This window comes from Pyxicephalus adspersus, chromosome 9, assembly GCF_032062135.1.
Source record: "Pyxicephalus adspersus chromosome 9, UCB_Pads_2.0, whole genome shotgun sequence".
Taxonomy (NCBI): Eukaryota; Metazoa; Chordata; class Amphibia; order Anura; family Pyxicephalidae; genus Pyxicephalus; species Pyxicephalus adspersus.
In genome coordinates, this window is record NC_092866.1 from 44151017 (window position 1) to 44174266 (window position 23250).

General features: G+C 38.6%; 3 protein-coding genes across 3 annotated transcripts in view; 1 reads left to right on the forward strand and 2 right to left on the reverse strand.

The window, feature by feature from the left end:
* MRPL23 (mitochondrial ribosomal protein L23) overlaps positions 1 to 23250 on the reverse strand; it is a 706510-nt gene that overhangs the window by 54118 nt on the left and 629142 nt on the right. The window lies entirely within an intron of this gene.
* Positions 1917 to 14430, forward strand: PRR33 (proline rich 33). Its single transcript, XM_072421736.1, has 2 exons — positions 1917 to 2009; positions 12622 to 14430. Exon 2 carries the CDS (start codon positions 12630 to 12632, stop codon positions 14274 to 14276), a length of 1647 nt encoding a protein of 548 aa, XP_072277837.1. The 5' UTR covers positions 1917 to 2009; positions 12622 to 12629; the 3' UTR covers positions 14277 to 14430.
* The window catches only part of LSP1 (lymphocyte specific protein 1), a 53843-nt gene continuing 40493 nt past the window's right edge, over positions 9901 to 23250 (reverse strand). Inside the window, exons 9-15 of the mRNA XM_072421530.1 lie at positions 22394 to 22437; positions 21040 to 21121; positions 20459 to 20593; positions 19382 to 19480; positions 19230 to 19304; positions 15955 to 16039; positions 9901 to 10612 (exon numbers count right to left, since the gene is read on the reverse strand). Coding sequence (XP_072277631.1) covers positions 15959 to 16039; positions 19230 to 19304; positions 19382 to 19480; positions 20459 to 20593; positions 21040 to 21121; positions 22394 to 22437 — 516 coding nt within the window. The 3' untranslated portion in view covers positions 9901 to 10612; positions 15955 to 15958. The remainder of the gene's footprint in view (positions 10613 to 15954; positions 16040 to 19229; positions 19305 to 19381; positions 19481 to 20458; positions 20594 to 21039; positions 21122 to 22393; positions 22438 to 23250) is intronic.

Sequence of the window (23250 nt, forward strand, 5' to 3'; positions counted from 1 at the left end):
TGCAGCGCTTGTTCGTTCTACTGTCACTGGAAGGAATCAGGAAAGATCACTTCCAAGGACAATATTCTAACATGTGCACATATCCTTAGGGTGCTGGAGGGTTAGCCTTAGGGGTTGGGCTTTGGGTAGGTTAGTTTGTGGTTGAGGATAGGCACTAGCTAGAAGAGGTAGAATTTGCAACTAGGTGGAGGGGGGGTTAAGATTAGACAAAAGGTTGGAGAGGAGGATAAGATTAGACACCAGGTAGAGAAAGATTAGCCTGTGGTTAAGGTTATGCACAAGGCAGGGGGTGAAGATTAGCAACAAGGCAGGGGATAGTGGTAAGATTGGTGGTTAAGGTTAGGCTCTAGGCAAGGAGGATTAGAGTTAGACATTAGATTGGGGGGTTAGACACTAGGTGGAAAGGAATTAAATGCACGCATCAGGCAGGGGGTTAGGGTTAGGCAGTTGACAGGGGGGTAATGTTAAGCACTAGGTTGGGGGTTAGGGCTAGGCACTAGGTAGGGGGGTAAGGGTAGGCACCAGTAGAAAGGTAAAGGGTAAATACTAGGTTGAGGTAGGTGTTCAGGGTATTCACCAAGAAGAATTGGGTAACATTTAGGTACCAAGAAGGTGGAGGGTTACCATTAGACAGCAGGAGAAGATTTCTGCAGGTAGCAATATCAAACAGCATAGCAAATTATGTCAGAAAACCCACACTGAAGGTGTCTACAAGGCTGCTAACCTGTCCCGTTGTATAGTCCTGCACCCTTATCACTTCTCAGCACTGCTCAGCCCTGCCACAATCTCCAACCTGGCTATAGAGGGATGAAATGTGGAGAAATACATTTTCTGATGCAACGGGCTCATCACTTTAAAGTCATGTATTACCATGTTTACCTAACTTTGCTCACATTGAAGGCAAGTCACTGGTCCAGATTTTTTTCCCCAGCTGATTGCTTTTTTTCTTACTGGTACATTACCTGGTGGTGATGAATATATGTATCAGTTTTGGTAAAAAAAAAAACTCAACACACATTACAACCAGACTAATCTCCTTCAACCAAGAAATACTGTAGTCCAAGAGCTTGCCTGATAGGATACAGATTGACTTAATATTTTGAGGTAGGCCCTCATATTTTGGTAAATTGTAAAGACAATTGTACAAAAATTTGTAAAGTCAAATTCTAATGATCTCAACATAGATATTTCTTCAATTTAATGATGTGCTTTTATTCTGCGTGCAGTTTATTGAATTCTCCAACTAGGTACAAGTCATGGACAAAGCAATCAGATTATTCATTTTTGCACAAACAAATCTAAAAAGTGTAAAAAAAGAAAATTAAAGAGAATATTTTTTTAAAGTATATTGTTGAAATATTACCAATATGTTATTCTGAGACCCTCATTTTAAAAACTAAAGAGTTTGTTAGCCAACTTGCAATGTATTTATCTGCATCCGAAAGGTGAATTGCTATCCAGTAAAGTGTTGCATTGCCTTGTTGAAGGTTTCCAGATAATCCATTTTGGTGTTACTTAATTCCTAAGGGCCATTTCAGATCTGTGGCAAGCCACAGTAATTTGCCACGGCTGAATGGGAGAGGTTGGGATACTTGCAGAGCGTTGTGCCGCACCCAGGTGCACAAGAGCAGTTTGCTGTGCACTTGGGAGCGGCCAATCGTGTGCGTTTCCACCGCAAGTATGAAAGGGCCCTAAGAAAATGTATACTTCTGTACCTATTTATAATGTAATAATTTATTATAGATGTTACAGAGTTATGTTACAGAGTGTTGTGATACAACATTTGCCCATGGACTGTAGCAAAGGCTATCCTGCTTGTGGACAGTAGGGGAGGCCAGAATCCAGCATAAAACATTGGGTGTTCCCCCTCCCCCTGACCTTTCAGCAGCCCCCCTTCTTCCACCCAGGTTCTCAGTTTTGCTGTCCCAGGTGTGAGGGTGGTTTTCTTTCAGTCGCAAGTGGGAGAAGGGAGCTGGGCACAGGAGCTAGCAACTGACACCTTTCAGCAGGTAACAATAAAAAATAAAAAAAAGGGTGCAAAACCTGAGATCTTATTTATATTGGTCAGAATGTTATTTTACAGGTCAAAAGAAAATCAAAGATATTATTTCAAATGCTGCTGCAGTCAAGCTTCTGATTACAGTGGGAAAGTAATCAGGACTTAAAAAGGGTTAATAACCTATTTTAGCGGTATTAGGAAGATCTGTAATGGGCTTTACAGACAAGGGGTTTTTATGCATGAAATAAATCTACTGCAAAACTGCAAAAGATTATGTATGCATGCAATAGATATTCTTTAGATGTGGGGGTTCAACCTGCTAATGCATGAAATGCTAAATAGATAAAGCATTTAATTACCTGTGCAGCAAAGCTCAGTCAATTTGTATAATAAACACAATTGCCAGTAAGGGTTAAACGTTTTGCCTTGATGTGCATATGAATGCATGGGTGTAAATGACCCCTAAATTCTAAAAACAGGTTACAAAATGCATTAATTGTAAAAAAAATGCATGTTTAGTATGCATACATTTTTTTTTAATTATGAGTTCTATTTTTAAAACAGGAAATCTGACATGACCTTAAACATTGCCTGGTGGAGAATCTTCCAAGTCCATGAGTTTCAATAGCAACAATCAATTCAATCAATTTACCAATCAATTCTCCACCAGATTCCCTGCTTTATAAATAGAGCTCATAATTAATTATAATTGTATGCATACTAAACATGCATTTTATTTTTACAAGTAATGCATTTTGTAATCTGTTTTTAGGATTTAGGGGTCATTTGCACCTATGCATTTAAATGCACATCAAGGCATGTAGACAGGACATAGTATAAATAGTGCACACATGTATGGTGTGTTGCCTTACATTGTCACTTTTTTGATTAATTAACAATGATAATGGAATGCATGATTGTTAATAATGCACCTAAAAGATGTAAGTCCAGTCTACATTAAAATGAAACAAACCACATTATAATGCATTAAAAGGAAGGATACCTAATAAAACTTTGCCGCTTTTATGTTTAAAGACTGCAGCTTATAATACCTTAATATCATTCTTACATTGTAAAGTGTGAATAATTTATGTCCCTTGATTTAAAAAAGCTGCAAAAAAAAATAAAATGTAATTACAATATAATAATATATAATAATAAATAATGCTAGCAAATGTAGTAGAAACATTCTAATTGGAATTCCCATTCAGAATATAATTATACTTAGAAGAAAGGAAATATTACTTTATTAATACTTTTTATATCCTTGTATTAATATAGATGTTATCCTTTACACATATGTGTAACATGTATTCCTGTAAATGATTTTTACTGCTGCAGATACACTGTAATGGCTGGCTTTTCCCTTGGACGCAGCCAGATATATTGTGTAACTGTGATGTAACAATGATTTTGCAATAGTGTTATAATTAGCACCCATTTCATAAATCTAGATAGAACTTTCTCTTGTAGAATCCTTCAAAATGCCTGGATATAATGTCATTGTAAGCTTGGTGTGTTTAATGTTGTATCTGTGTGGTCTGTGCAATTTTCTGTACACACGGCTTTGGTCCATGGTGCACTCCTCATCTGTGATTGGGTGTTATTGTTGTTACATTTTGCAGAGCTTTCCGGAGATTATCACCAATCAGTAATGAAATACCTGCAAGAGGTCTAAACTGGCTTTTGTCTTTCAATTATCCTCTAAATACTTTCCAGGACATGATGGTCTCATATAACTGGCATTGGTTGGATGTGACCATAATATCTGGTTGGTTAATGTCTCTTTATTTCCCAGGTGTAAAACAATTCTCATCCAATCAGGAGTTGGCAGGTCATGTGACCCTATGACTAGGTGCTATTTTCATTTCTCTCAACATTGTAGAGAGGGGTCAGGTTGCAGTGTGATAATCTAGTTAATGCGCCAAGGGATTCCTTGCTTTATGTTTCTCTCCAGAGGTATGTGTCACTGTGTGCATGTATTAAAAAAAAAGAAAAGAATTAATTATGGTTAGGAGGGATGAGGTTCGGGTTCGGGACTAACTTGGATTTCTGGGCAGATCCTGTGTGTTTAGAATTCTGCAAATCTGCCCAATTTTTCTTAAAAATCCATAATGCATGGCCATTGCACTATGGTCAGCAGGGTTATGATGGACAATAATGGGGACTTTATTATGTGCCAGCTCCCTCATAATAAAAGGGGAGTAGAATGCAGAGAGTAGTCATAGTGTCAGTGTGTGTTGGAGCAGTATAGAATAAGGAGAACTAAGAGTCAGTTAGTAATCTGTACTTTTATTATAATTGCTTGCTCTCTACCCATTTAAAGCCTTATTTTTATATTGTGCTGCGTTTGGGATCAGTTGCTGCAGGACTTTAAAACAAGAAAAGAAAAGTGTGAAGTGTGGGGTTCCTGTTAACATTTAGTCCAAAAGATTGTTCAGATGTACAACCTGATTGGCCAGGAAACGGAGGCTAAAAAAATTGACCAGACTACTTGATTTTCAACATAGGAAGGGAATTTAATGCACAGTGAAGAAAAGAATGGGCATGTGGTCCCCCCCAAAAAATATGGGGTTATGTTGTTGGGCCTATGGTGGAATCTGGAAGCCTTGTTTGATTTGAAGGAGGGGACTAGATATCAGTTCTATGCCAGCCCCTGGTTCTAGGCTTGCTTTATTGGTGTCTAGGTCCCTGGTCCTAAACTCATATTATTGATTCCTAATTCCTGGTCCTAGGCTTGCTTTATTGGCGTCTAGGTCCTTGGTTCTAGGCTTACCTTATTGATACCTAATCCCTGGTACTAGGCTTGATTTATTGGTGTGTAGGTCCCTGGTCCCAGGCATACCTTGTTGATACTTAGCCCCTGGTTCTAGGCCTGCTTTATTGGTGTCTAGGTCTTTGGTCCTAGGCTTACCTTATTGATACCTAGTCAATGGTTCTAGGCTTGCCTTATTGGTGTCTAGGTCCCTGGTCCTAGGCTTACCTTATTGATAACTAATCCCTGGTCCTAGGCATGCTTTATTGGTGTCTAGGTCCCTGGTCCTAAGCATACCTTGTTGATACTTAGCCCCTGGTTCTAGGCTTGCTTTATTGGCATCTAGGTCTCTGGTCCTAGGCTTACCTTGTTGATACCTAGTCTCTGGTTCTAGGCCTGCTTTGCTGGTGACTGGGCAGATAGAATACATTAAAACTTGTGATAACGTGTCTGTTTGCCTTCCCCACCCTCACAGATCTTAGTCAATTGTGGATGGTGGTACTTTCCTTGATTGGTCTGTGCCAATCAAACATTTGCATAATTTGTAGAGCAGTATTTCTCAAACATGGCTCCTCCAGAGATTGCTAGGGGTTCCTTGAACAATGATCAATTTGAGCCTCTTGGGTCAGTTAGCACTGACACCAGCAATCTATTACAGTATCTGTAAGATTGGATTTCTTCCCATTGACCACCTGGCTAAAGCTGCATACATTCCATACTAATGCTGTACATACAAAACCATTCTGCTCTATGGAGCTATGCTCTCCCCCTTTCCTTGCATTAGGATCGTTCATCGTCCATCGTCCATGGATCCGCCAGGATGGTCGTTCGGACGATGGACTACGGGCACTGCACACACGCCAGATTCTCGTCTGGTATCGGCCTTGAGCCGATTATCGGGCAAGAACCATTGGACGTGTGTACATAGCTTAATGTATCATGAACTGGCCATATCATAAGTATTGTTATGAGTTCCCTAAGACCAGAAAATTACAAGGGTTCCCACGTTACAAATGTAAGAAAAGCTGTTGTTGAGTGTTAGGGTAGGGTTATGTAGGGTATTGGCTGTTTGTCTTTGGGCTCATGAAAAGTTGGCCCATCAAAATAAACTAAACCTATTACATCACAAGTTTTGCTTATTCAGGATCAACTGTATAATAAATGTTCTGAGAATCCCAAACCTTTTATAATGGATGAATGTGACTGACTGGTGTTCTTCTTAAACCTAGCTATTACAGTTTAATATGACTGTCATTGTATTTCATTATTTATTCTATTTCTATACATTTATTGCACTTATCGATTTTATCTGTAATCTGTATCTGTAGTTCACACAAATTTATCCAGCACACATACTAAAAGCGGAACTCCAGTGTAAACACAACACATGCTTAAATAAAAAAAAATGCCTTTTTTTAATAATAAAATGCCCTTATTTTTCCCTTCTTTTTACGTGTTGTTTATTGCGGTTTTTGGCCTTGCATGTTAGTTTGTGGGCGATTTGAGGTCACTTTTAGCTGACATCCCATCCATAGCATTTTTTTTATTTCTGGAAGGTTTTAAGGTATAATCAGCTTGCCAACCTAACTGACATTTACTAATATATGGACCAAGGTGTGCGGTTAAATAAATCCGCAAGCCCCATCGTTGTAATAAAGTAGGATTTATTATGCAATTTACTTATACCTAATAAATTCAAACCAAGGGTTCATAATTTAGGATTTTTTCATATCATGCATTAGAAAGTATTAGTTCTCTAGTCTGACCCGATGCTAAGGATAGCCACTGGTGGATCTGCCAAGAGGTTAAATAAGAACCTTCAGTGCACTGGGGGTAGCAGGGGATGTGCCAGCTCGGTTGACAGCCTTCCAAGGGAGTCTGCTTGTGCCCATCTGTAAATGTCTGTAATAGGAGCAAGCATTGATAAAAAAAAGTTCTAGCATCCAGTACTGCAAAAGTGCTAATGGCTCTGTCAGATCATCCTGCCTGAAATTTAATATGGAACTAGTTACACAAGTGAGTTTGCTGGTGTTCAGGTAAGGAAAACCACTGACATGAACCTGGGGGTTAAAGCAGCACCCACTGACACCAATGCTGGAGGTTTATTGCTGCACCAACTGATGCCACCAGTGCTTGGGACGTCATACTGCCAGTGTAGTAGCTGAATTTATTTCTAGGACTCCTATTATGAGTACAAAATATAGGCTGCCATTGCTGACCCCACCTAACAATGTTAGTTCACAGGCTGTCATGATCAATCTTTAGCTCCAGTGATTCTAGAATTGTCAGTGTGTATCAACATTGTACTGATAGCATGAAGATCTTAAAGGGGCATTTCTAGCTAGAACCCGAGTCTACACAGAGTGACACAGTCCTTGCGACCCAAAAATATGTCTTCCAACCCTGCACCACTCTTCAACCCCCTTACTGCTGATCACCTCTGTACCTTACTCCACCACTGCTTGCAACCCTCCCTTTGCTCTCTTTCCATCCTTTCCTCACCATTGCCTGCAACCCATACTCGACCACTTATTACCTCTGCTTTCCCTGTAACCAAAAGGCCGCTGCGTAACTGTTTAAAAACCCAATGGGCCTGATTTATTAAAGCTCTCCAAGGCTGGAGAGGATACACTTTCATCAGTGAAGCTGGGTGATCCAGCCAACCTGGAATGGATTTCTTAAAAGTAATTTGCTATTTGTTAGAAAATGTTTTCAGCCATGGACCAAATCCATTCCAGGTTTGCTGGGTCACCCAGCTTCACTGATGGAAGTGTATGCTCTCCTGTTTTGGAGAGCTTTAATAAATCAGGCCCAATGTTCCAGGCTAAAACTCCTTTGTCAAGGAGCACCTCCCTGTGAAAAGGGTTTTACCTCTAATTGTGGGTTTTAGGACCTAATCTCGCTATGCATGAATGAGAACTCTGGTGTAATCATGCTTGTCTTTACCATTTAACTATTAGTGTAAAAACTATTACTGTATTTTTAATACTGTAAAAATCAGTGATGTGGGTGGAGGGAGTGGAGAATATTAACCAACTTATTTTGCAGGGAAGGCTTCATTTTACAATTTATTTTAACCAAGGAGTCATTCCAAAGAATATCTAGTAGCAGTTAGTCACATTCAGCTGGACGTGATCTTGTAATGTTGATGATGAATCTCAGCTGGCACACATCGTCAACATTATAACAATAAGTCCAATTGAATGTTACTAAGTACTACTGGATAGACCATGACCTGGACAAATGGGTAGCTTCGTAGGCAGTATAAAGAATGCTCTGATGTGCTTTGCACTTGTTTAGTAGAGGGCTTCATGGTTCTATACTGCTGTAAAGCCAGTTAGGTATACTGCAGTACCATATTACCCTCCTCCTCCAACACCTATAACTCCAAAAATCTGGACATTTTGGCATATTCTTAGACTGCCCAGTTCCATGGCCTCCATTCACTTCATTTGAACATAAGGTTAAGGTATCAGCTGGGGGAGGGAAAGGATCACAGGAACAAATAAGAACATTTACACAGATTACACATGACTTATCCTTTAGTGACACAGTCCTTGCGACCCAAAAATATGTCTTCCAACCCTGCACCACTCTTCAACCCCCTTACTGCTGATCACCTCTGTACCTTACTCCACCACTGCTTGCAACCCTCCCTTTGCTCTCTTTCCATCCTTTCCTCACCATTGCCTGCAACCCATACTCGACCACTTATTACCTCTGCTTTCCCTGTAACCAAAAGGCCACTGCGTAACTGTTTAAAAACCCAATGGCCCTGATTTATTAAAGCTCTCCAAGGCTGAAGAGGATACACTTTCATCAGTGAAGCTGGTGATCCAGCCAACCTGGAAGTAATTTGCTATTTGTTAGAAAATGTTTTCAGCCATGGACCAAATCCATTCCAGGTTTGCTGGGTCACCCAGCTTCACTGATGGAAGTGTATGCTCTCCTGTCTTGGAGAGCTTTAATAAATCAGGCCCAATGTTCCAGGCTAAAACTCCTTTGTCAAGGAGCACCTCCCTGTGAAAAGGGTTTTACCTCTAATTGTGGGTTTTAGGACCTAATATCGCTTTGCATGAATGAGAACTCTGGTGTAATCATGCTTGTCTTTACCATTTAACTATTAGTGTAAAAACTATTACTGTATTTTTAATACTGTAAAAATCAGTGATGTGGGTGGAGGGAGTGGAGAATATTAACCAACTTATTTTGCAGGGAAGGCTTCATTTTACAATTTATTTTAACCAAGGAGTCATTCCAAAGAATATCTAGTAGCAGTTAGTCACATTCAGCTGGACGTGATCTTGTAATGTTGATGATGAATCTCAGCTGGCACACATCGTCAACATTATAACAATAAGTCCAATTGAATGTTACTAAGTACTACTGGATAGACCATGACCTGGACAAATGGGTAGCTTCGTAGGCAGTATAAAGAATGCTCTGATGTGCTTTGCACTTGTTTAGTAGAGGGCTTCATGGTTCTATACTGCTGTAAAGCCAGTTAGGTATACTGCAGTACCATATTACCCTCCTCCTCCAACACCTATAACTCCAAAAATCTGGACATTTTGGCATATTCTTAGACTGCCCAGTTCCATGGCCTCCATTCACTTCATTTGAACATAAGGTTAAGGTATCAGCTGGGGGAGGGAAAGGATCACAGGAACAAATAAGAACATTTACACAGATTACACATGACTTATCCTTTAGGTTACCTGAAAAACTGACATTCCGCAAATAAGAATAGCAAGTTACACCATTTGTCTGATTACACATTATAACACTGTGTGTATTTATGAAACATCTCTATCTGTAAAGTAGCATCTAATATATCAGAATCCTTTTTTTAATCCGGGAATCAATTCCTATTTTGCAGTCATACCCTTGAGAATAATGACCCTAGCTATCAGGGCCAACTGATACTTTGTCCTGGCAAGGGGCTTCCCCAGTCACATTGCCAGTGGTCGTGAAGCCTGATGGGGATTTCCGACTCTTTCATTTGACCCAACACAATGTCATCTGCTAAGCTGAACCAGCTTTAGTGTAAGTCCATTACTGTGTATAATATTCCCATTGAGTGGGTTCAGGTCCTATGATTAGACCAAAGAATAATACTACCTGTTTACAACAACAGTACACTACATTTATTTTAATTATTTTATTTATAAAGCATAAAAAGTACATAAAAAGACCCAGTGCAGTTTGGATGACTGATGACATGCTGTATTATTTCCACATTATCCTCACTGGGCCAGTGAGGGCACTATGTACTAAAATGTGCAGGCTTGACAACCCCGCTGCAATTGTCATTGGTCCTGTTTGCCCCATTATGACATTCAAAATGACTGTTTCCAGTTTCCAACCAAGATTTGTTGCAATGTAATTTTTTTTTTATTAAAGCTGCTTTAACTATTATAGAAAACGCAGAAGCTGCATAGAAAAAGTTAGCAAATATGACAATACAGCCATCAAAAGCTATTGCATCCCATGTGGAAGCCCTGAATGGACAATCAGCAGCAGTAATAGTGAATACCCGGCATATGCAATGTTGTCATGTGTTGATTTCTCAGCATTAATCCATAGCAGTCACAGTCTGCTTTTTTAAGAGATGAAATGTGCAGGAACTCTGCATAAAAAATATATAAAAATTATTTTTTTTTTAAATTTGTCCATCTAATGTTCTGACTGCATCACTTTAGTACATAGCATCCAATGATTATGGAATGAGAGGACAGGAAAGTTGAACTGATGGGGCTGAGGTAAGATAAGGCAACGTGGCATCACCATTTGTTACTGTAAGATTTTGAAACTGGAAATTTTGAGCACATTCTCTTGCCAAATATCACTTCATGATTCTGTAAAAAAAAAACAAGAAAATGTTAATGACATCCTACTGGCATATATATGCATTACGTTAAATTTCACTTACAATGGATATAAAGTGACTTGGAGTGTAATTGCACCTTTTTATAGCTAAAATCATGCAAGATTGGGGACAGGAGAATATAATATCACACAGAATGTAAGTGCACCAAAGCTTGTGGGAATCAGGATTAACGTTAAGTTAATTTGCCCCGTATAAGCAAACAAAGGTTTGCTTTAAGTCTTACCAGTAAGTATTTTTATGTTTGTGTGTTAAATTTTTAGTTTACCTATTTTCTTTTTGCTTGAAGGACTACTAAACCTAACAAAAAATTCAAAAACTACTCCTAACTTTTCCCCGATGTGTGTATGTGTACTCATATGTGTACTTAATTTGGGATATCTAAGATTTACATGACTGGCATATCAGCCGAAGATATCACCAAAATGATTAGAGGCTTTGCTAAAGAAGGTATTATGTCCCATCAAATCAATAGTATCTCCTAGAGAAAACAAAACATTTTCTGAGAACATTGTAAAACTAAACAAATTCAGTGAATTTTGTTGTCAATGGTTTGCAGATGGTGCAGGAATGGACATTTCATACAATGGGAGGTCTAGACCATCTTCTAGAAGGTCGACTAGGAAGGCTGTAAATTTTATACAGTATATTTATGTCTGCTAATACAGCTCAGCTTTAGTTTCATAAGCACTAATGGGACATTTTCCTACATACACGTCTAGAGAAAAAAAGCAGAGGATCTGATTTCCGTTGGCGAAAGATATGATTTTCCCAGTATGGCTACCTTTAATGAGGCCTGGCACTTTTTCCATTCTTGGTCAGCCAATGGAAATCCTAATCTATTGGTGGAGCTGATTATTTGACCTTAAATACATATTTTGGGACTCCATTAGACATATTTATAAAGCAGTTGATTTGGCATTTACTAAACATTGACTTATGGTGAATAATCAGTAAATTAAAACACATTAGGGTGATTGATATGCAGTGATTATTTGGTCAAAGTCACATTTATTGCATTATAAATATTCCCCATGTATGTGTACTGTAAGTAAAAGTGCAACATTTGGTTCTAAAATGTCTATGATGTGAGATTATGAACCATATGTATTGTATATATGATAGGTATATGTACTGTGTTTATACTGTATATGCAGGTTTCATTATGTGTACATTGCTTACAGAACTATGTATTATGTGTGGTTGTAGATTTTCATGGTCTGGCAAGATTAGGTATTTCTACTGTGATATTAATACCAATACCATGAAAGCTTCAATATCACACTTCTTTCCTATGTAATGTTAAATCATCAATTTAGAAATCAAAGCTTCATAATTGTTTTTCTATATAGCACAACTTTAATCATATCATTTCATTTTTCACATAGTTTTCACAGTTTCAAAATTCTTTTTTTTTGTCTTTTACTAATACTTAACTTTTTGTTGATAAAATTATACAATTTGCATTGAAAGGTTTAAATAGTTATATATAGAAGATCCAAAATAAAGTGCTCATTGTAAGCAACATTCTGCACAAAGCATTTACCTAGAAAGGTTAGTAGAAATCCTTGGCTGTGCTTCAAGGAAATGACATTTTGTACTTCTGACTAGGCTTTCAAAGTATCCAGGAATGACTAGTCAGAAGCCCCAACCATCGAACAATTGGTTTCTTGAAAGATTGCATGCTTTTATCATCCAAGTATGGACATTGGTGCACCAAAAAGGAACCTATGGTGAACATTAAGGAATAATATTGGTCCATCACAACCCACAAATTTCTTTAATTGCCCCACAGGTGCCATTTAAGTAGCGATGGTTGTCAATGGGTATATAGTAATTTTCAAAAAAACGTAACAACTAGTACACCAAAAAGTTAGTAAACCAAAAAACTGGCCCGAGTATGAAAGACCGTCCTTGTATTAAGCAAACTATGTGTCCAAACCTTTTTAACACACTCTTTTTTGTATCTTATTCTGCCAGGAGTCATAATGCTGCTGACTGTGACCCCCCTGGAGAATCCAGGACCTCCTTCTCCTGTGCCACCTCCAACAGCTCCAAAGCCCAGCAAAGACAATGCACGTCTACAACGCCTTCTGCGGAAAGCTGCAAAGAGAAGTGGAGGGCAGCCCCTTCCAACTCAATCCCCCAAGACCTTCCGCTCAACTCTTTCTCCAGTCACTGAAGGTGACACAGAAAGTCCTGAATCTACTGGTGCACAGAAATTCTTGCCTGCTCCTATTAATCTACCTCCTCGCTTTCAGATCAGGGGAGTGACCCACCGGGTACCCTCACCCTACCCGAAACAACATAGCTTCACCTTTACTGTGACCGAGCAACACAGTCTCAACCAATATCTCAGCCCTAGTCCAATTCCTGACACACCTTCTCCAAGGCCTTTAGGATCTAGTACCCATGACAATCCTTTTTTATTCCCTTCAGGAGGTAGCACCTCCAATCATGCCTCATTAAGAGTCAATGCCAATGCCAGTCCAAGACCTTGCACTCCAAGGCATGTTACTTTTAATCCAACACAGACTACACAGCCAGTTGTACCCCTCATTTCAGTTTCTGATATCCCTATTATTTCTGTGCCTGAAACAGAACCGGGACTTAAGTTGCCAAATAAAGATGAAAATATAACAGTAATTCAGAACAACACAATTATCCCAAATGCAGAAAATGGGCATTCCACACTCAAGAGTCTTTTGCCTAATCAGCAGAGACCTTTACAAATATTAATTAGTTGCAGCAAAGTTAGTTTAGAGGACAACCCAGTAACATTGCAAACCACAGCCGCAACTTCAGAGGCAACAAATAAAAAAGAGATATTACAGTTTTCAAGGGTTGGAGAAAATCCTTCCAACACATCAAATTTTCCTTCAACGCCAACTGATTTAATTCAGATGACAACTCCAGCTCATACCACAGATGGAGGCCTTCCATTAGCTGCAAATATCAAAATGACACGTCCTCCTCCGGATGTTAAAAGTGCACCAACACTCGTTAATGTTAAACCATCAATCCCAAAAACTGATGTAACCACCCCGGCAAAACTTCCTGATTTAGAAGAAGGGAAGCTTTTAAAATCCCCAAAACGGCCAAAACCACCACAGAAGAAGTCTGGTGGAGGATGGGCAAGACTTATGAAGCACCTTGTAGTGGAGCCTGAAGAGCCAATGTTTCCTGAACCACAGAAAACAGAAGGTAAAATTGAAAAAACAGAAGAAGCCAAAGAAGTTGACCCTGAGGCTTTAAAACAAAGTAAAGGGCTTCGAGCCAACAAGATGTGGGATGCACTACTATATCACATGGCCACATCCCCAAAGGTGCAAGAGAAGCCTTCATCAGCAGAAGGAAAGACATCTGAAGCAACACCAACTCCAGTTCCCTCTCAGTTTCCGTTTCTGCGCTTTCGTTTACCACTCCTTTTACACCGGCCTCGATTCGATGCACGGAAACTAAAGGAGGCAGCGTCCCGACCCCTGCGCAGAGTCACTGCTTTCTTTCACCGGCGAATCCCAGAAAAATCTTCCATCACATTTAACAGGACTGCATCAGGCTGGAGCATTAGAGAAGAGGACGCGGAACAAAAAACAAAGGAAGGAGAAGATGCAGTAGAAGTACATAATTACTGAATAAAGAATATACATCAATTAAAGCCTTAATATGCAATGTTCTGTAGTGTTTAACTTGTGCTGTTTATTCTACTTTTTATACTTCTAAACAACATATCCAATCATGTATTGATGTGCTGTGTCCAAGTATTAAAGGGTCATTGAACATAAGTAACTAACTGGTTGTGAAAAGTAGCATAACTTGTTTGTTTTATGCTTTTAGGTTTTTTTAATTTCCCACGAAATTGCAGACATTAGGCATTATTTCTTCTCTGCAGGTTCTACAATGTGCAAATACCAAATGATAATTAGAGTTGTATTTTACAAAAATTAGAAATTAGGGAGATCACTACATCAGTAAAAAATGCACAGACTGCTTTCTAGTGCAAAAAAAAAATACTTTTGCTAGTTGAGTTCTGCTTTCCTGGAAACAGTTGTCTTGCCAGCTGAATCAACATTTAGGTCAATATGTTTTAACACTGAAAGTAGAGTGACACTGATAACGAAGCACAAAGGGTAAGCTCTAAAAGCAGGTGATGTACTACATTACCCAGCTGCAGCAAAAGACCTTGTTTATAATGGCAGCCTCTTAGCTGCTGCTTGAACACTACTTGATAACATTTTAATCTGTATGACCTAAAGGGTTTTATGAAGGACTGAGTTTGATGTGGCTGTAGATGTTGGTGCAACTGTACAAACATTTTCTGTGGCTATGGATGTTGGTGCAACTGTACAAACATTTCTGCAAATCACAGAGCCACAAAAAGCCATCTCAGAGGATAAGGACTATAAGATTTACCCCCTGGATATGAGGTCTGTTGATATTGTAGAGATAAGTTAGGACTGTGTTCTTCTGTCTAATAAGCATTAATGTGGAGATCATCCAACATACGCTACATGGTAGATCAGCATGCTGGTTGCTGGGTGAAAAATGGTTAATTCAAAAGTTTAGTTATAAGTTTTGAATGACAAAATCCTCCTTGGTGGAAGAACTTTAAAATAAATCTAATGGTCCTGTGTACAGTTAGGAACTAACTGGACTAAATATTGACTAGCATCAATAAACTTTAAAATACGTCCTGTGAGTGCAGAGGGACATGGAGCTGCCTTTTGAGGAACATCAGCACAGTTCCTTGTACTCATAGTATGCACAAACCTGTGCTGACATTGTTATATGCAGGGAGAAGACGTAAGAGGAAGAGAACCCTGCAACCAACATGGATTTCTTTTTACCCGTTTTTTTTATCACAGAAAAAAAAACATGAAGTTGGAACATGCAATGGTAAGCCAAAACTCCCAGTTGGGAATAGTCAGCAGTTATAGCAGATATATCTCACGGTTAAGCTACTCAAGATATAAAAGAAAGCATGGACCCATCTATGGCTACAATATCATTATTTAGTGGACTGGTACTATTTGCATTGTCCAGTACACCAAATGTTTGCTTCTATCATTTAAATGTCATTACCATCATTAAAAACTCAAAGTACACTTACCATGATGCTAAATGGGAATATAGGTTAGGTGCTTCAGCATTTGGAATGCAGAAGCTACCATTACTTTGCAAGGACTGAAAGGACAGATATTCAAAAGGAGCACAAGAGGAAACGATGAGAAAGTGAATGATATAAACTGAATATGTTTCAGAAGGAAATATGGAAAGACAAGAAACGTAATGCCACTGGAAAGCTTTAATTACCTCATCAAGGCTCGTCCACTAAGACTTTCTCATATTTTCCATGTCCAACTGGAACAAACTTGTACTTTTTAGTAGAAGTGGCGTTCTATGGAAAAGAAAAAGTCGGAGGTCATTTCAGGAATGAGTGTTCTACTTTTCCTGAGTTTATAAGTCTTTTATGTAAGTTACAATTCCTGATTTGCCATTTATTGTAATCCTATCAGAGTATTATGTAAGAATGATACATCTATAGCCTAGGATATGCATATATGTGCTTAATAAAATTGTTGGATGACAAATGCCTTTGTATTCTAAAATCTTTCAACAAAATTGTACGTTTTATTGCTCATTCACATCTCTGAGAATAATTATAATACATTGGTGCACACGCGTTAGATAAGGTGGCCAAGTCATTATGTATGTTGGACTAAAGTGACCTTGTAAGCCGGTCAATTGTAGCCAGCATCACACATCTGAAAAAAAAGGAAATATACTTCCCTTTCCAGCAGCCTCACATGAAAACATTACCACTTTGCTGCTTCCAAAGAAAATCCACAGTTTTGGGTGCGTGAAATACCTACACCCCCAATACGTTTTGAGTTTACTCCTTCTGGCATGTAAGTTTCTACAAGATGTATGGGCCAGCAATAGAAGCCATACAGAAGAAACAGGTATACTACTCATCTCACCTGTCAAATGCAGCAGATAGTGGGAAGAAAGGTGGGGACATTATAAGGGCTGCAAAAAGGTAAGTAATCCCCTTTTTTTGTATGATTTTGGATACACCTGCAGACAGGGTCACTTTATAATGATCTATTATTATTATTAATATTAATATTATTAATAAACAGGATTTATAAAGGCGCCAACATATTACGCAGTGCTGTACATTAATTTTATAGGGCTGTCAACAATGTACCCACAACTGGATATTGTCCTTGTGTTCAAGGACCTGTTGTGGCAGAATCAACAAATGTAATTTCAATGAAAGTTGCAGATTTAAAAGAGTTGAAAGTTTTTGAAATTACAAGTTAAAGCTTTTATTAAATTTTACTGATTCATTCAAACTCACAATTTAGTAATTGTCTAAACATCTCTAGCACCTCAAGCATTCTTAGTACTACATGGGGTAAAATGAAAGATCCAAAAAGGCATGCCACTTCCTTTTTATTTACAGTTCATATCATCAGTATAATTTTTTCTTGGCCTCATGCGAGTGCCTAGTAAGCAGCTATAAGAAACCCATAACCTGAAAAGTCTCTGTAGTTTATGAATAGAACTGCTGGTTTATTTTTGGTTGCATTTAGCTACAAACTGTATCTAGTGTTAGATATCTGCTTAATAGATTTTCCAGGAGGAACTTTTATCATTCCTAACCTTACTTTGAAAGCAACTGACTCTGAAAAAAATTAAATTAAACTGTATTTAAACCCTAAATTGAAGCTATTTGCTTCCTTTTGGTCTATGACAGCAGAACTAACGTCATCTCCCCTTGCTTCTCATGTGCTGACATCTAAGCCTGGTCTTCGTTTTGGTCAGGATCTTCATTCACTTTGATTGGCCAGGCTGGAATGATGTGTGTCTAAGGGAGTCCATTCATTCTGGCACTGAGGAGTGCTCTGAAAATACACTAAGCCAGTGGTTGCTAACCTTTTTGGACCCACACACCACTAAATTTACCGGCTCCAGACCACACATACGCAGGGAGCCCAGTGTCACTCAAAGGGGAAGAAACTCCCCCTCGTAGTGATGTCATGATGTCAGAACCGCCGACTCTCCCAGCACAGATCTGAGCCTGCGATGAAAGAGTGGGTGGGTTGTGTCCAAAGACACAACCCTCCACTGCCCCCAACCTGCGATCAATATGGGAGACATGGTTCGCGGCTCTGGCCGGTGCGCTCCCCCAGTGCGGTCTTTCTCCTGACCACTTTTGGGGGCCCACCAGAGCTGCAGACCACCGGTTGGCGACCACTGCACTAAGTGCCGCTCATCATACATTCCAAAGAAAACAGGCAGATATGTTTGTTTTACTACAGAAGAGACATGGCATATATTCTCTGCAAAATGCTGCCTGTTCACAATTTTTTAAGCAAAGTTTAGTTTTCAATATACCAATAAATTAACTTATGCAATGATGTACCCTTGGTCAGTGTTATCTGAATCAGTTCTCTCTGTACAGTACATTACTCCTACGTCTTTGTTTATGGAAAGAATTATAATACACCCCTAACATACATCCTAAAGTGACAACACTACTCATTCATAGTGTATAAATGTTTCATTGAGTGAGTGTTGTCACTCTAGCACAGCTATTCTCAACCAGGGTCCCTCCAGAGATTACCAGAGGTTCCTTGAGTTGTGATCGATTGACTTGATTGCAAGGATCCGGGGCCAACACCACTTGGTAGAGCCAGCTGCATGAACCAAGAACCTTTTTAGTTGTCTGTTTGTCTAGTAATGAACAACAAATAAAATTGTTGTTCATTACAGCAGTGTTTCCCCAACATCTGGAATTTATTTTAATGGTTCCTCACAGGTACTATAAAGTTTTATAAAACTAATGCAACCACCTCATCTAAATACCGGTAAGCTGCAATATATTACATTTATGTTCTTAACTTTGGATACAACTTAAGGAAGTGCTTTATTTTTATGCTCATGACTTGATATTAAAAAGATAGATGTAGAAGCGTAATTTATTTTCCTTATTCAGATGAAAAACATTTGCATATGAATTTTCTTCTGCAGCCAGCAGGTGGTGCTTTAGGCACGTTTCCAATGTTTTTGTTTTTTTTTACCACCTGTTAAAAAACTTTTTGTTTAAGGAGCTCAGTTACTCAGAATGAACCTAAAGTGGAAATAAACACTTATCATTATTGCAGAAAGGGAAAGGAGGTTCCAAAAAATAAAAATAATAAATAGAGAGTCCATTTCTGTATGTTATGGAGCTACGAGCATTATTGTCACTAGTTGTTTCTTTCCAGCAAAACATTTTTCCTGGATAAAATTGGCAAATCTTGCCATTAGGTGCACCTCTGCCCTGTCTATGCAGTAAGTATCAGATTGGATTCCAAGCTTGTATCTTTTGTAGCACATACTTGGCTTTCTGTGGCTCAGTTTAACCACCGCCAGTGAATGGAATACCAAGTACTTGCATATGTAATACAATGCGGGAACACTGGTAAGTGGAAGAAAGGTAACCCTATTGTGCAGGATAGGTAAAATGAACATATTGCTTTGCCCTGTATGGATAAGGCAGGGGTTTTCTATCTAATCACTTAATATTGTAATCTCACCTTATTTATCTGTCCAGATTTGGAGCCCTGTTCCCACAAACTTTTCTTGCTCAGTACTTCCCCTGGCTTCACTTCCTGCAAATGGAAATCACATATTAAGAAGTTGTCACCCATTCCACATGGAATAGCTTGTTATAAGTAAGTTAGCTTACTGCGAGTTTTGCAGGGGATGTCTGGCCCTCTGCGTCTGGCTTCCCTTTACCCCACTGGTTGATCATATCTGACACACCAATGGCGATGCCTTCTGTATCCTATTAAAAAAGCAAATAAATTATACATGTATGCAATTAATACCACAGCAAATAAAGGTGCAATCAGCATTTAATATATATATATATATATATATATATATATATATATATATATATATATATATATTGTACAGTACATGGTATAGAGATAGCATAGGAGTCCTTTTTTCTTTCATTCTTTTTTTTTTGGCCATAGGAACAGTAATATTTTAATTTGGTTTTAAAGATTGTGCATAAACATTGTTAGATGTAATCACTGCTTTTATTACTGAATATCTTCACTAAAGTGGTGGTAAGCTAGATGAACCTTCATCTTACAATGGTGATCTGAATGCCACTCCAAAGACTCTGGTTCCATGCTGCTGCCTCTGCCAAGTAGCTTTGCCTCAAGAACTATGCAGGCACCAGCAAATGGAAGTCATCCACAACTCCAAAAACCCCTATCATTCTCTATAGGAACCCTGGTAGAGAAATAAAATGCAATAAAATGTTGCTTGATGCTGCTGGGTCTGCAGAAATAACAGACAGCAGTGCCCACCAGCAGGCAGAGGACTTTCAGACTTTCAGGGAGGATTTTACAGTTAAAATATGCATTAAAGTAGTCAAATGCACCTAACTTTTTTTTAAAAAAGATCTCCCTAACCTCATATTTGTTCCAGATCAGTAGGTCAAGAAGTATTAAAACTATTGGATCAACATGGGCAGCCTGGAGACATTTAATAGGCGAGCAATGGCAGCTTTCAGGATTCTTCTGAATTAGGTTACATTTAGGGCCCGGTAACAGTAGTGCAGGATATTTTAACATATATCATTTCCTTTTCAAAGTTTATTGTACTTTGAATTACACAGTTCATTCATTGTCAATAGGCTTACAATGCGCCACAACACACTGCACCTAAACTTATGCACTGAGTAAAGGTTCATTTGTAGTAAGAAGATGAAACATTTACAAATACATAATGTACAGAAATATCATACCTTGCAAGAGGATGCCTTGGAGGCAGAAGTGACATCTCCAGTCTCCCATCGGCTCTTTATGTTTGATACAGCATCTGCAGGGTTTATCAACTCCAAAGATGGCTGCCGAACCAAGCGGCCTGGTTTAGTGGATGTCTACAGGAAAGAAGAAAGAACAATGAAATAAGAGAAAATAGGTATCTTGTGCCAAAAAAGGCAGAATGATTGTAATTAGGCATGGTATGAATCAAAGGACTTAAAATCATTCCTTCCTGTAGAACAGATGCTGAAACTTTCTGCAGAGCAATTTCCATGATAGCACTCTCTAAATTGTCATTGCTCCAGACAAAAATCTGGCATATGTACAGTAGTCCCCTATCATTATTTAGGGATCCACCATGGCAGATTACTAAATGACCAACCAGGGAAGACTGCCCCCCGCTCATCCTCCACTCTCCTCTCTCCAAAGGACTGAATAGCACCGTGTGTACAGAACCTGTTCATTCTATGGTTCCTGGAAATGTTCACAAAATATTTTTTTAACCACAAAAAATTTAGAGGAACAGTCGGAGCCCCAGAAATCATGTTAAACAGTCATATACCTCTATAGCGTGGGTGTACTGTTCCAGACGGTCATCAATCTTGTGTATTGGCAGAGGTGGTTCGCTCCTCTTTATGCTGTTACTGTAGGTAATAGAGAGCATAATGATTCAATACAATAGAAAGGCAGACTGGGAATAACTCAAACACTGACTCATAGCCTGAAACATTTGTGCTGTCAGCAGTTCTCAGTAAGTTACCAGACCCTCTTCTCCTTATTATATAGTGTCAGGTCATAAAAGGCTCCTTCATCTCAACATATGCCCTAGGCTATGTTCTAGTATTGAGATCTTCCCCCGTAGTTGCGCTGATGACATAGCTTTTGCACATCATGACGCATAGCCAAGCGATGTGTCTGAAGCCATTTAATTCTTGCTGCCAGAGGCATAGAAAAGGGGTCTGTAGACATAAGCAATTCTTCTGCTGTGACATGGAAAAGCCTCTCCACTCCGTTTATTATGTAGATCCTTTCCAAACATCTCTGGATGTTCATAATGGTAGCTCTGTTTGAATCTAAATTATAAGATTAGCTCATTCTTACAGTGTTTTTTTTAACAGTTTTTAAACAAACTAGGGTAGGGATATAAGTCTAGTTGGTTTTGCGAAAGAGAATAATTCCCATTCCCACCAGAACAAAAAGTGATGGAAATGCCCAACATTGTCACAAGATCAACATCTTACAATGGGGATATTACCTTACCCAGGAGATATTTTCTATAACTTCTTGTTGTGATTAAAGGACAAGGAGTAAATGAAAATCTCTTGAATGGGCAGCAAAATAAAAGGGACCACAAAGCATGTAGGGTCCAATCACTAATGTCTTTTTTATTAACTTTATAAAGTATTATAAAGAGTGGGAGTTGAAGTGTATTTAAATACAAATACACAAACATTGCATTTGGGCAATCTTCATAGACTTTTGCATGGTTCACGACTGCTCATCCTCCAATACAAGTCAATAGGAATTCAAAAAAAGCCTGGCCAGTTCAAAAGCTGAGCTTGCAATGAATTCTGAAAGCTCTCTGAAGCATCTAAAACTTGGGTTCTAATGATGAATTTAAGTACAATCAATTTGTTTACTGAAGTCCTTTGACATTGGTCATTAGATCTCATAACTAAAGCCCTCAAAAGATACAAAAAGTCAGGGGGGTCCTCTCCTCCTCCTGTGTCACTGTCTGTCATTTGCAACCCCTATTTAATGTACAGCACTGCGTAATATGTTGGTGCTATATAAATCCTGTTTATTATTATTATTATTATTAATAATAATATAATCAGAAGACCTGGCATCCCAAATATATGGATAGACTAACCCTTTAAAGCCTGATCATTTGAATTTCAATGTGAGACACATACCTCTTCTGGATGGAACGATTCAGAATCTCAGCTCTCTCAGTTATCTAAAAAAGAGGGAAATTGATAAATATTATATATATATATATTTACCAAATTTCAAATAAAAATGTATCCTGACCCTAAGAGCAAGCAGATTAATTTAATAATTTGAAAATATGCCTTAAATGTCAGCTATCCATAATTTCACAGCTCTGTAACCTTTTCACATTTTGTTTTCATATTTATTTTTAAGTAAATAAGTATCTTCTCAACTTTTTATTGTTGTCAGTCTTTTAAATCTCTTGCAAAATAGCATTTAGATTGGGAGAGGGAAGGGCAGCACCAATTAGGTGTCCTGGATGCAAATGTCTTTACAAGGACCAACATGACAGAGGAAATGGTAAAGTAAGCAGACAGTTGACTTGATCTTCTGCTGCTCCCTCCCTGCTTGGTGTTGACATCCTCCTGCTTGCTTGGGTAATTGGGGTTGCGTAAATCCCAGAACTGGATGGACAAATGGCAAACAAAACAGCTACCACATATGTACTTAATCAGATCACTGAGCTGTTTGCCAGGAGTTCAACTTGTGTGAAAAACACATCAAACAGTCTGTAAGCTATAGAAGATTGCTGGCAGCCTGCCTTCCTTGCACCATGATCTGTCCCATTTATCCTTCCATTGGTTATCTCTAATTCCTAAAAAAGAAAGATTGGTACATATCCATATTAAATATCAATGTCCAGATCTATCTTCAGGTCTGAGAATTTTCATTGATTGGTTAGGGAGAGGGACAAGCCCATGTGTATGCAAGAAACATTCATGACAGCCAATATTCACATAAATGCTCTATGGGCATTGTGATACAAAATACATGCTTC

Bases quoted from the DNA above. Each gene is read 5' to 3' on its own strand.
- PRR33 (XM_072421736.1), top strand. From the start codon at position 12,630: ATGCTGCTGACTGTGACCCCCCTGGAGAATCCAGGACCTCCTTCTCCT.